This window comes from Xiphophorus hellerii, chromosome 2 (genome assembly GCF_003331165.1).
Source record: "Xiphophorus hellerii strain 12219 chromosome 2, Xiphophorus_hellerii-4.1, whole genome shotgun sequence".
NCBI lineage: Eukaryota > Metazoa > Chordata > Actinopteri > Cyprinodontiformes > Poeciliidae > Xiphophorus > Xiphophorus hellerii.
Genome location: NC_045673.1, coordinates 3929182 through 3943564, shown reverse-complemented (window position 1 = coordinate 3943564; position 14383 = coordinate 3929182). Strand labels below are relative to the sequence as shown.

The 14383-nt window shown below is 36.7% G+C and overlaps 1 protein-coding gene across 6 annotated transcripts in view; it reads left to right on the top strand.

Annotated features, from left to right (window-relative positions):
• zc3h18 (zinc finger CCCH-type containing 18) overlaps window positions 1-13873 on the top strand; it is a 44395-nt gene extending 30522 nt beyond the window's left edge. For 5 of the 6 annotated variants that reach the window (XM_032584914.1, XM_032584886.1, XM_032584866.1 and 2 more), the window contains exons 14-20: window positions 3861-3971; window positions 5220-5228; window positions 5313-5518; window positions 6469-6683; window positions 8735-8834; window positions 10379-10475; window positions 13163-13873. In XM_032584914.1, the coding sequence (XP_032440805.1) occupies window positions 3861-3971; window positions 5220-5228; window positions 5313-5518; window positions 6469-6683; window positions 8735-8834; window positions 10379-10475; window positions 13163-13382 (958 nt within the window). In that variant the 3' untranslated portion in view covers window positions 13383-13873. The remainder of the gene's footprint in view (window positions 1-3860; window positions 3972-5219; window positions 5229-5312; window positions 5519-6468; window positions 6684-8734; window positions 8835-10378; window positions 10476-13162) is intronic. The other variant, XM_032584904.1, reaches the window with a different exon arrangement.
• Window positions 13874-14383: the final 510 nt, after the last annotated feature.

Sequence of the window (14383 nt, the reverse complement as noted above, 5' to 3'; positions counted from 1 at the left end):
AGATCAATAAGTGAGTAATCAATAAGTAAGAGTTTGTTGGTAGTTGTTGTAAAGTCCTAACCACTGCTGGTAGGAAGGACCTTGGATTGCGCTCCTTTGTGCACCCGGGATGCTTTTACAAAAATCACCATTCCCTTAAAGTGTGTGAAGCAGCTAAAACACATGAGAGAATACCAGATTGTGTTTTGCTGACTGTAGCATGACGCCTCCCCTTCGTTGGCGTAGTCAGTCATTAACTCCAACTTTATGTGCAAACATTTTATAAAGGCCTGCAACACGGTTTCCACTGGCTCCAGCTTTCCCATGTGGAATGTCAACAAAATGGAGATCTGCATTTATTCTGACATGTAGCAATCCAAAAGTTCCCAGGAGAAAAAAACAGGATTTTTTTTTTACATGTATTCAACCCAGCTGGAGTTTTTAAATGGATTTAGTTTCAAAAACATATTTGCATGTTGACCCCTGCAGCTTCTGCACAGCTTATCACAGTTTATACAATCAGCTGTTGCATTTACTTAAACAGAAGTTCCTGCTATGTAATTTAAATTAAATTAAACTGTAGATTTCATCAGTGGGGCAACATTATTTTGTATTATTCTTCCAGCCAGATTCTCTATGAGATTGCAGAAATGTTTCCCGCTGTTGCCCACATATCTCCTCTGATAGCCTCGCCTAGCCTCTTTGTTTCCTTTTTCCCTTTTATATATGCAGGATGCGGCGTTTCCTTTCAAATTTTCCAATCCTGTGAAGTTTTGAAATCAGTTTTTCCCACATTTCCATTTGATTTAAATAAACATGTTAATTATCCCAGATTACAAATTTACTAGTTCCTCAATTGCAACTAGCCGAAAAAGTTCTTATTGCTGAGTAGAGACAAGGTGTGCACCGATTTATCGGAGCAGATTTTCTGATCAGACAATACTTACATGTGAAGCCGATCTAATCTTATCTACCTCAGTAAATGCCTAAATATCAGCCGCTGTCCTCTTCTGCTCTCCTGTTAGAGGTTTGACTGACAGACCGGCCCATCAGGTCATGCCTGAACGTTTGCTGTTGCCATCTGAGCAACTTTCTTGCTATTTTTATCAACATTTCAGACAAACAAAAATATCTGTCAATTTTTCAACAATTTTTAAAGATCGGTAATCTGCGATCGGCTATAAAACTGTAATCAGTGCACCCCTAGTAGAGATGGTCTGATCCAATCTTAATATTGGATCAGAGCACCCATATCAGAACCACTACAGGTTCTGATATGGGAAAAAAAAGTAGATTGGTTATTGGTTGTAATGTTCCCCATCCATAAGTCAAACTCAATGCTTTGTGCTCTGAGCAACATCATGCTTTACTATTTGTTTTTTGTTATATTTTGAAACCCTAATTGCACTTTCTGAATCATTTGTTGTGGTTTATTTTTACATGTTTGACCAAGGTAGTGACCTATTGTTTATCAGTTTCAGTTTCTTTGTTATTTAACACTGTTACATGTTCTAATCCTACTTGCACTGACTGAGCATATTTGACCAAGTTCCAAATGTTATGAATGGGACAAAAATTTCAGTGTGTATCTGCCAAAGATGTGCAGTGAGACAGCAGTGAGGTAGTTGGGTGAGTCCCTTCTTGTTTTGTGGAAGTGCAATGAAAGTATTTATTCAACCTTTGTCTTTTGACACGGACCGAATTATGAGAAGACAGGAAGGAATGCAGTTTCCACGGTCGCCGTGCGCGCTGCGTTTTTGTTTTGCTTCACGTGCGCGTGTGAGAAGAAGTATCTGTCTCAGTATCTGCAGAACTGACACTACCTTGTTTGCATAGCAATGCGCCGGCACACAGTGGCATTGCATGTTTGTACATTTTGGGGAAAGACCTGAGAGTGGACATGTGGGTGAGACAGCGTGGATGCAATAATTTCAGTGATTGTGTGATCAGAGCTTTATGATGCAGAGCGGAAGAGAGAAGCAAAAGGGGAAAGGAGAACAGACATAGTGTGTGTGTTTGCTTTCATGTTTGTTTGTTTGTGGGCGAGTGTGTGTAGGTGGTCCAGGTGGAAACTATCCTGGAAAACTAGTGGCTGCACCTGTTGGTCATTATTTCTCTCCAATACTTCCCTCCAATAGACAAAAGCAGATTGTTCACCTGTTTCTTTAACCTTTTTTTATCAGTAATGATCCTAAAAAACAAAAGATATCTGCTCCGCTCCAGAGGAAACATCCCTGGAGCAAAATGGCATTAGTGTCATAAAGGTGTAAACACACCTAAACAGGTGTAGTAAAACTCAAGCAGCAGTCAAGCACAGCTTGTGTCTGTGATAAAGTGATTCCTCATGTGTGGGAGTAAGTGGGAGCAGGAGCTTGAATATTCAAATCGGTTTATTTGGGATGCAGCAGATCGGCGCTGCCGGCCGAACGGTGGGAAAACCGGGAGCAGAACACATGAAAATCAGGTCGTATGGGGGCGAGTGGGTTTGCTTCATCACAGTGAAGCTTCTACAAAAACAAGGGAACCACTGAATTATAAGCTGCCCTCTTCATAAAACTATCAGAGAGCTACAACTAGACCTGTCACAACAAGCAGTAAATCAATCAATCGCATGATAAATTAAAACGAGCTCAATGATTTATTGGTTTTCTCTTTTCTATCTTTATACCAAAAATTTCAAAATTTTGAAGGGAATTTTTGTTTACAAAAACTTTATTATTCATTTTATTTGTTGTTTATGTTTGTTTTTTTTATTTTGGATTTTTAAAATGTCCTCCAGTTCAGTTCGTGTAGATTTCTCTCTAGAAATCTAGATTCTTCTAGATTTCTACAACTGAAATACTCAGTTGTTTCCACAATCTTCTCAAAGTCCTGCTGCTGATAATGTTTCTGGTGTGTTAAAACATCAGGTATTTCTATTGAATATTATCTGCAAAACATGAGTACATTTGTGGTTACAATTAATATGAATTTTTATAAGGAAGAGAAGCAGGAAAGTACTTCATTATATCATCAACACAAGATGTGATTGAAGGTGTTGGTGTGAGCAATTACTAAAGCAAAAATTAAATAAAAGAAAACAACCAAAATCTTTACACACTTAGTTTTCTTGGACAGTTCATTTTAAAGCCAAATGTTTTGTGTTTTATTGTTTCATAGGCAAACAGTTAAACTGGTTATTCTTCTCTGAAGCTTCAAAAATATCTAATATTTTAGTTTGATATTTATTTATTAAAGAGCAGTGATGGTCATACTTCCAATAAATGCTGCGGTAATATCACTCTTAAGCATACTGGGATAGTCTACTTAGTTAGCATTAGCATCTGCTAATTACTGTGATAGTGTAGTTCGTTAGCATTAGCATCTGTTAAATACTGTGAAGTTATAGCACTTTAGCATTAGCTTCCTCTAAATACCATAATAGCAAAGAGTTAGACTTTGGCCATTTTCTCAAAGTATTTAATATTGTTGTTGGATACTTGGAAAATAAAGAGACATGGTTGATGTGCTTCTGCTAATGCGCTAATAGTGAAGCTAACTGGCAGTTTGGCTAACTTTTAGCGCACTTAGCTTCCCCTAAGTAATTTTTTTTTAGATAAATTTTAAAGCAATAATTCACTTTGTTGTTTTGTAAACTTTGATTATTAATTATGTTGCATATGAAGAAAGTTGATTTCCTTTAGGGGTATCAAACTGCAAAGGGCTGTAAACATTTGCCTGCCACACTTTTCAGATTTTTATTTGTAAATGGAAAAAAAGTTTAAGACATCTTTCCTTTGCATTCACAATGATGCACAACTTTGTGTTGGTGTAAAGATAACAAGATGATTATTTTTTTTAACCATCCAGCGTGTGAGTAACAGTATGTGTTGTTTTTCCAGGAGGACTGTTAGCGGGAGCGTCAGCGGCAGCAGTTACACAGCTACCAGCTCCAGATCGTCGTCCAACTCCGTCTCAGGCTCGGCCTCGCGCTCCGGGTCCAGGAAGTCCAGGTACGCCGCCCATCATTGATACGGTTCATCAAAAGACACCTTGATGACATCGCACTGCATTCAGCACGATGACCTCGTTTATTCACCAGAACACAATGAAGCACAATGAACAAGCAGAAATTACAAAATCTTTGGTGTTCCAACAGGAATCAGGAGTTTGACCTGCAAAAACCTTTACATATATACCTACCTTTATAAATATAAAATAATATGCAAATTATCTGCTAATGGCTGAACTTGAATATTTATCTAGGTAGAATAATCTTGTTTGTACCCAAAAATTATACTCTAGTAAGAGTAGCACTACTGCAACATATTTTTACCCAACTATTAGAAAAAGTAGGCCTCCAACAAATTACTCAAGTAAGAGTAAAAAAGTGAGGATTTGATCAAAACATTATTCAGTTAATATTTGAAAATTGCATCATCAGACAAACAAAAATACAAAACATTTAGAAAATTTTGATTGTTTTTTATTAAAAAAAAACAAAACAAAATGGAAATAATTCACATAAACAACTTAATTAAAAAATAAAGCAAAAGAAAAAATTTTCCAAATCAATTTCTTTCGGTATAAAACTTACTTTAATAATAAGATAGAGGAAAGCAGTACCCAAGTAAGTGTAGCACTACTTCAACATATTTGTACTCAAGTAAAAGTAAAAAGTATCCATCCAAGAAATTACTAAAGAAGTATGTGGTTAAAAGTGTACTCAAGTACTTAGTAACTGATCAAATTATCAATCAACTAATATTTAAAAATTACATTATCAGACTGAACAAAATATAAAGTTAAGTGGAAATGTTGGTATTTTAAGAATGTAAACAACAATTCATAATAAAAAATAACTAAATTGGACAAAGGAAAAAATTTCCAAATCAGTTTCTTTCAATAAAAAACATTTGAAACTTTAATAAAACCTGCAGGTTTGTCTGGTGAATTTGTGGTGTAAACATGCTTGTTTTTCATTCAGTGGGTCGAAAATCCAGAAGTTTTACGCAAGTATGAGCAGAAATGCCTCATGACAATATTACCAAAGTAAAAGTAAGAAGTACAACATAGTAAAAATGTTTTTTGTTTTTTTTAAGTTACTCAAGTAAATGTAAGTAGTTACTGCTCAACTCTGGAGTTTTCTTCTAAATAGTGAAAGTTAAACACGTGAAATCATCTGGTCATCATTATGCACTCTCCTCATGTTTGTGTTTTTTTCCTCTTTCATGTGTCGTTTCTGTTGGGAATTTCTCCAGGAAATCCAGGTGAGTTGGAACAGGTGAAAGCAGGTTTGGTGTCGGCAGGTGTGGTCGCCGTGGACGCGCATCACAGCTTGTCTTCCGTTTCAGGTCGCTGAGCGTGAGCAGCGTGTCCTCAGTGTCGTCGGCGTCATCCAGCAGCAGCTCGGTGCGCAGCGCGGACTCGGATGACATGTACGCCGACCTGGCGAGTCCGGTTTCCTCCGCCAGTTCTCACTCGCCCACGCCAAATCACCCACGCAGAGAGAGAGGGCCCCCGCGGGACCGGTCCCCCCAGGGCCGGGACAAGAACAGGGGTTAGTGTCACGCACAGCAGCAGCTTTACACTCTTACTGAAATCTCTTTGTTTATTCAGAAGTAGGTCTGTCGTAATAAATCAATTAATGATGGATTAAAACAACCTCAATCATTTTTTTTACACATTTAGTTCTGTTCGGTTAAATTTGAGGCAAAAAAAGTTTGTGCTTTATCGTGTCAAAGGCAAACTGTTAGACTTTGGTACTTTTTCTGTAAAGCATCAAAAGTATTTAATATCTTAGTTTAGTGTACATATATTTATTAAAGAGCAGTAATGGGCACACTGTGTTGGAATCGCACTTTAGCATTAGCTTCATCTAAATACCATAGAAGTGTACAGCTTTATAATTAGCTTTTTTCAAATACTCTGTTGGTTTAGCGCAGAGTATTTATGCCTTTGGTTTAGCGCTTTAGTATTAACTTCCACTAAATACTGGGATAGTGTAGCGCTTTTGCATTAGCTTACTCTAATGCTTTAGCGGTAGCTTCCTCTACATACCATATTGGTCTAGCGCTTCAGCATTAGCATCCTTAAGTACCATGCTGGTGTAGTGCTTTAGCATTAGCTTCTTCTAAATGCAGTGATAGTTTAGCGCTTTAGCATTAGCTTTCTTAAATATTGTGTTGGCGTTAGCGAACCTAATGTTTATGGTTTTGCATTAGCTTACTGTATGCCTAAGCAGTAGCGTCCTCTAAATACCATGTTGGTATAGCACATTAGCATTAGCTTCCTTAAATACCCATTGGCGCTAGCGCGTTAGCATAACTAATGTTTTTGAGTAGCTATGACTAGCATTAGTGCAACTAACATTTTTAGTTAGCTGTGCTTTTCACCAAATTTCATAACTTTAACAAATGATGACTGTTTGTTCTCTGCAACAGCTGAGCAGCAGTAAAACTGAAGTTGGTGAAATATGTTAATTACGCCTAACATTTTCCTGCGTCACAGAAAGGCCATCAAAGAAAGATGAACCTTTCCGGGACGATCGCAGGAAGATCGACCCGTCTGGCGGTCCGTCCAGAGGGATGAACGCCATGCCCAGATCTGGACCCGGCAACAGGGGCGGCCACCCTCCTCATCCTCGACCCGGCGCCATGGGCCCCCCAGGGAACTACGGAGGTTCGGGTTCTCACAAAGACATCAAGCTGACTCTCCTCAACAAGGTGACTTCCTGTTACTTTTCTTCTAAGAAACGGGCTTAAAAATTTGCGAAATTTCACATTTTTACCAGGCCTGTTATCAGAGTTGGGCAGTAACTTTATACATTTACTCAATTACATTTATTTAAGTAACCTTTGGGAAAAAATTTACTTTTAGGAGTATTTTTTGCTGTGCTGTACTTTTTACTTTTACTTGAGTAATTTGATTATGAAGTATTTTTACTCTTACTGGAGTAAAATTTCTGGATTTTCTATCCACTGAATGAAAAACAAACATGTTTTAACCAAAAATTCACCAGACAGAGACAATTTTATCGAGCTTTCAGTTTAAAAACAGCCTCTGTGATGCTCATCTGCAGCCGAGGTCGTTATTCAGCAGACATGTTTGTTGAAGTCTCCATGTAAACAGTCTAGTCGTGTCGTTTTAACGAGATGCAGTAAGTGACAACAACTCTTAAAGTAAATAATTTTTGTTTTTTGTTTTTTATTGAAAGATGAATTTATTTTGCATGATTTTGTTGTTTTTTTGTTACAATATTAATTGATTGATGATTTAATCAGTTACTCAGTACTTGAGTAGACTTTCTACTTTTTACCCAATACTTTTTTAGTAATTTCTTGGCTACTTTTTACTTTTGAGTAAAATTTTGGGTACTCTACCCACTTCTACCTATTATTGTTATTAATATTATTATTTAGTGTTGATACAAGAGTAAAAAAAAAGTAAACATTCAAGCAATGAAAATGGCATAAAAACATTTCTGATTAAGGTTTTCCTTGTAAAATCTTTAATTTTAGACATTTTTAATTTTAGAAACACTCAGTGTTTTTTACTCGCTTTCATCTCACATGATTCAGTGAGTTACAATACTTAGAAGAAGTACTTTTTAAAGTGGGTTGCAGACTCCTAGGAGGAAGCAGATTTGCTAATCCAGGAAAATTTTATCGAGCTTTCAGTTTAAAAACAGCCTCTGTGATGCTCATCTGCAGCCGAGGTCGTTATTCAGCAGACATGTTTGTTGAAGTCTCCATGTAAACAGTCTAGTCGTGTCGTTTTAACGAGATGCAGTAAGTGACAACAACTCTTAAAGTAAATAATTTTTGTTTTTTTAAAGTTCCCCTAAGAAAACCTGAATATCTGGAAACTCTGCAGGAAGTTTGGGGTCTTTAAAGCTTCTTTGAATTTACTCCAAAAGAAGAAAAACTGTTGACATTTCTGCAAGAGAGTAAAGCTGGAGAACTAAATAAACGTCTGATGCGCTTCTGCGTCGGTGTGTTGAAGTTTAGAGGTCAGAAGAAAGAGGAAGTAGAAACTAAAATATTATAAAGATACTTGATGTTAATTAAATGTTGCATTTAATTAGGGATTTATTATATTAGAACTTTAATATTTTTTTAATTTATTAAATTCAGTTTGGTGGGGTTTTTTTCTGTACACCTTAAGCTACATTCACATAGCAGGTGAATGCGATTTAAATTTGATTCTTCTTGGTTTTGCCGATAATGTGCATCCCGTATTGCAATAAATCAATTAATCACAAGCTCAATAATTTCCATTTGGATGATTATTTGTTTTTCTCTTTTTCTACCAAAAACTAGATGATGAAAATCTCCAATTTGATGCTTTGGTCTCAACTGTTCCTTTTGTTTTTGAAGGACAATTTTGTTTAGAGACTTGATCATTAATTTTATTTGTTGTTTCTTTTTCTGTTTATTTATTTTGGATATTTAAACCGTCTTCCATTTCCAGTGTTAAATGTTTATTACAATTTAAAGTAGATTATTGATCTCTGAGAATGTGTTCTTGTGTTATTTTTGCCATTATGTTTCATTATGTCACTTGAAAATGGTCTAAAAACAACAAAATTATAATTTATCATCCAGAAAAATTTAATATCTGAAACACAAACATTTGATGTGAAACGTTTTTGGAAACCCAGCGGTCCCTAAAGATTTCCAGCATTTTATTTGTCTGTCCTGTAAAACGTTTGGGCCATGTTTGGTTTCAGCCGCTCTCCAGTCATAAGTCTGACTAATTTCTGTTTGTTTTCCAGCAGCAGGGAGACCGAGGCGGCAGGAAGCGCTACCTTCCTTCGGACAAGGACCGGCCCGGCTCTCCTGCCTGCAAGAGGATGGCCATGTCTCCAGATAGAGGTCAGCCACCCGGCGTTTATTCTCCTTCTGCATCGGATAAAAAATAAAACCTTTTCACAACTCTGAGCTGAGAGCAGTCAGGGTACCGAAAATGTAGAAATGCAAATCTTTCAGTGTCTGGCAATTTGATTTTGGTTTTACGGGTTATGGTTTGATTCAGAAATATTTTTTTAATTCAAATAGTTTAGAGATTTTGTTTAAATTATGTGACTGACGAGATGAAATGACAGCGCAAACATTTATTTGAAACAATTTTGTTAGGATCTCAATTTAAGACCTGCCAAGAACCAGAAACGTTTAATTTTATCCTGATGTTTAAAGAAATAACATTTTATTCACTGAGGGTTGAGGATGAACCCATCAGGGTCCGATCTGCTGATGTTTTTATTGGAAGGTTGTTTGAAAAAGGAAGTAGTTTTAAATCCAAGAGAAAATGTTGAATTAACATGATTATCCCAAACAATGAATCAAAACATGGATCTTTTGTCTTCATCTGGTCTCTGTTAAGCTCCCAGAAATATTTGTATTCTGAAAATGGTATTTACTGAATTGGGGAAAAAATCAGAAATTTCAGTGTAATTTCTGTGCAACAGATTTTGGTCTGTGCAAGGTATCTGCACATCCTTAAGAAGTCTTTAAAAATCATGTATTTAAAACTAGGGTCTTGAAATGTCTTAAATTTATTTATTTTTATCCAGTTGGCCTTAAATATGTTAATTACAGGTCTTAAATTTTGTCTATTTAATCTTTCATTCTATGATTTAATTTTTTTCATGTAAGACTTTTCTGTCAGGCAAAAGTTTTATACATTACGTTCTGCGACGTCAGGATTGAGGTTAATTTATCCTTGCTTGCTAACTAGCTAGCTTTTTTGCATCTATCATGGGTAAGTGCAAATGTTTTGCCTGTTAGATGGACGACAGTTACTTTTTTTTCTCTTGAACTCTCAGAAAAGCTATTTATAAAAATTTAATTCTGAAAATGCAACAGATTTTTATTCCTGCAGGATAGGGTTAAAATCATATATCTAAAATTAAGGCCTTAAAATGTCTTAATAAAAAAAATATTAATATGGCCTTAAATTTGTTAAAGGTCTTAAATTTGGTAGTTTCAGGACTATTTAATCACATTCTATAATTTGTTTCGTGGGATTTTTCTGTCAGTCAAAAGTTTGATACGTTACATTCTCCGACTTGAGGTGGTTGCTATCGCTAACTAGCAGCTAATCTATCCATGCTAACTATCTATCTTATAACTACCTAATACAAAATAAATCTGATATTTCAGTCTTCAGAGGCGATTGAAGGAAAATTAGGCGACTTTGATCTCTGCTTGACTGATTGCAGATTTTCTTCTGTTTTAATTTTTAAAATGCAGAGAAACTCGCCCCTGCACTCAGATTCTAGCTGCAGATTTCCATCTTCATTTGGTGAATTAGTTGTTTCTGGTCCTAAAGGTCATAGAAATGATTAAATGTTTATTGAAAAGAGACTCAAACCTGCTTGGTTTGCATGACTCAGTCGAGCTTTAATCTTGTCTTTCAGGGCGCGATAAAAGGAACCTCGGTCGACCTCAGATGTCCCCGCAGATGGAGCGACTCAGAGGTCAGGGGCCGCGGCCGGGCCCCCCGCAGGGCGACAGGTCGGTGCTGTTTATCAGTCAGCTGGAATTTCTTCTCTTCCTGATTCGACCTGCCATCTAAACCCGAACGCAGCAGGAATTTACATAAGAGCGTTTCTTTAACACAAATGAGGAACACGCTGTGAAAAGTGGAAGCACAGAGACATCTAACCATCGCTTAAAAATACGCACCAGCAGAATGCCCCAACATTAAAAAGATCCTTTTTTTATCAATTGATTCTTTTCACTGCCAGAGAGCTGAGAGGAAAACAGTTTCATAAACACAGGAAATAATCAGAGCGAGAAAGGAAAATAAAATCTAGTCTGACATTTGTCTGCTAAAGGTTAGGCAAAGGATTGCATAATGAGGATCCTCAGAGCTGAGAATCGTAATTTCTCCAGTTTGCATTGAATCTCCTGAAGTTAAAGACTTAAGCAGTTAAATCTCTGCAGTTTAACACTAAATTAAACTCTGCAGTCTTTTATTCTCTCAACACATCTCTGGAACGCCAAGCATGGAATAAAAAAAAACATCTCATGGAGTTACCTGCAGAATACTCGCACTCTAAAAATGTGCATTAATTTGAATTAATGCATTAATTCCAATTAATGCACATTCTGTCATCATTTGAGTTTCTGGGTCTGCATCGCTCCTGGTGGCAGCATACCAGAGTCGCTCTGTTTTGTTCTTTTTCTACACTTTGTTCTTTTTATGGGGGTTGATTTTCTTCATCAGCTCTGTAAATACTCTAAATTTATCCATGTTAACCTTTTTGATAATTGCGACACGTTTTCTACAAACTTGGAAAAAATATAAATTTTAGGTCTTAAAAAGTCGTAAATTTCTCCAGACTTGGTCTTAAATTACATTTAGCCATTCTTAGCTTTATTTTTTTTATTAGTTGTTTTTGCTATTTTTGAGAAATGTGCTGGTGGCATTAAATTTAATCTAAAATTATGTAGCTTCTAAGTATGAATGCGAGGAGAAGTTTTGAGTACAAGCATTGGAAGTTTTAAGAAGAAAAACATGAAGTCCTGCTTTCAAAATGAAAATGTAAGCAAAAGTTTTAAAAGTTTTGAGAACAAAAGACATAAAATCCTGCTTTCAGACTGAAATGTGTTCTCATGGATTAAGGCAGGAAAATACCTCCATACACCTGTAGTTTATCTTTAGTGAATTATGAGACATCAGAACAATGACTGATCAGCAGGGATTAAGTGACTAAAAATAAACTCAAAAAGATGAATACTAGGACAAGCTAATGCTAATATTGACAAAATCCTCTCAAATATTTTAACTATGTAAGACTATTCAAAATGAGACACTAAAAAAATACTGAAAACACTAAAAAGTGTAGGAGAAAACTTTAGTGATTTTATTTTTTACACCAAAAGAAAATACTTTGTATTGTAGCTTAAGGTGTACAGAAAAAAACACACTGCTCTAAAAACAGCTCAAGCACTTTAAAAAAAACACCCAGTCGGTTTTTATCAATAAGTTAGTGTTTTTGATAACTTTCAGAAACCTTCAGAATGTTGAGTCATACAGGGCACTGTGCCGTCACCTAGCAACCCCAGCAGAGTTCCGCCTGTCACCTAGCAACCCAGTTGAACATTTGGTCAACTGGTTTTCTCGCTGTATGCTCTGTACAATGGCTGCTGGAAAAGACAATGTGTTTAGTGGTTGATTTACCATCCAGAAACCACTTTACTGCATTCATATTGATTGTTCAGGAGGCTCTACTAATGCTTTTCAAAGAGGACATTTGTTTTTATCTCTTCAACAATATACTAAACAGACAATATTTTAACAAAGTCCTTTGAAATATCAAGATATGAAGAGCATTATATATAAATCTATTATTAGAGCAAAGTAGTCTAATTGTAGAAAAGGAATCTGCAACTCTTTGTTGAATTCAATATATAAAATCAGTGGCTTGCACATTTTATTTAAAAAAAATTGGAGGGGGGTTAATTCTATTTTTTTTCTTTTTGATTTGGCAACAATGGTTGGGCAGTGCTTGCTGTTTTTAGCAAAGAAAACAGAAATATTGTTAAAAGAAAAATGCTTAGTTTTGTATCTAAATAAAAAAAATGCAAGAACATTTTATTGGTCTATAAAAATCTCAGTTTAACTGCTAATTCTCTCCCTTCATGAATTGTGGACCGAGGGGCCAAACGGAATCATTCAGAGGGCTGCAAATTTAGTTCATTTTAAAGAAAACAAAAATTATGATAAAAATTCTCATCTTAATCTCACAATTCTGACCTTTTTTCTCAGAATTGTGTTGGGATTTGATTAAAGTCCGAATTCTAAGAGAGAGGGCCGCAAATGGCCCCTGGGCCACAATTTGGATGAAAACTCTGCAATGTGCCAATGTTTTTCAAATTCAAAAATATGTTTTTTATCCTGAAGGGAAATTAAATGTTGCTGTGACTCATGTTAATTAAGTTTTTGTAGATGATGATGGCCAATCGATTAATCTTTGACTGCTGCCCTAAAAATGTAGGAATGATGTAAGAAAAGTTAGATCTGATGTAAACAGTAGAAACTGGTGAGGCCAGCGATACTCATCTTTTCACTTCAGTAGCTTTTTTAGTGTCTTTGTTTCTCCTTTTTTTCCTGACTCACATCCTCCAACAATCATCTGAGTGAAACTGCACCTCTGACCCCTTTCTCTATTTCTCCCTTTCTCTCTATTTTCTAGAAAACGCCCTCTGTCTCCTCCGCCAAAGTCGTCTGGGAAAGGCCCAGCTGCGTCTTCGAGCAAGCCGCCCGGCCCGGCCCCCGCCGCCAGCGCCGCCGGGTCCGGTCCGGGTCCCGGCAAAGCCAGCAACACGCTGTCGCGCCGCGAGGAGCTGCTGAAGCAGCTGAAGGCCGTGGAGGACGCCATCGCCCGGAAACGAGCGAAGATCCCCACCAAATGAGCGCCGGGGTCAGGCAGGTGGAGTTTTTCCTTTTCCCCGCCCGGACCGCCGCCGGTCGGCGCGGCGGTCCCAGCAGGACGCGGGCGGGGCCGGAGGTTAGGAACGACACGTGGACTCGACTTTGCGAGAGCGGAGGAGATGATCAGAAGCATCTTCCTCACCTGGACTCCTCTCCTCTTCATCACCATCGTCCTGTTCCTTCATTTTTTCCCTTCAGTTTTACCTTCACATGTTGTACAGAAGCAGCAGCAGCTTGTCAGATAATTCCCTGTGTATGAATAAAGATCATAAGGATGTGAAGTATTGTTTTTTTTTTTTATAATCTACTTTTGGTTTTCTTCTTCTTGGCTCTTAAGTGACGAACCAGTGTTTGATTTTCTTCGTGTCACGCTTTTCGTTGCAGTCCAGCCGGTGAGATAAGGTCGTCTAGAGACGAAACGTCTCGCTTTTGTGACAAAAGACTTCTAAATAAACTATTTTAATAAACAGAAGCTCTCTGGGTGATTCCTGTTTCCTGGTGTTTGCTCAGCTCAGTCATCCATGCAGCGTTTTGTCAGACAAATGTTTTTATAAAATGCATAAAAATCAACTTTTTACACTTTATTTAAACAAGCAGCAGCTATACAACTACTATTCTTACTTTATTTACAAAGCACTTTAAAACAATAGTTACAACAAAGTGTACAGATAAGAATTAAACATTCATAGCACAAAAAACACGAACAATAAAATGCAAAAATAGAAGTTAGAGCCAAAGTCTCTATGCATCAAACAAATGAATTAGGTAAACAAAAGTATGCAGCACTTACACAAACATACAACCAGGGTTGTTACTTGGACAAATACATCCAAATATTTACATATGGAAATTGCCCTGACAACCTTTTTGTTGGTACTCTGTTATTGATTTAACATATAGTTCTACATCCTTTACAAAATGAAGAAAATGTGGTATTTTATTAACAAATTTACATTTCTGATTATAAAAATTTGTGAAAAGA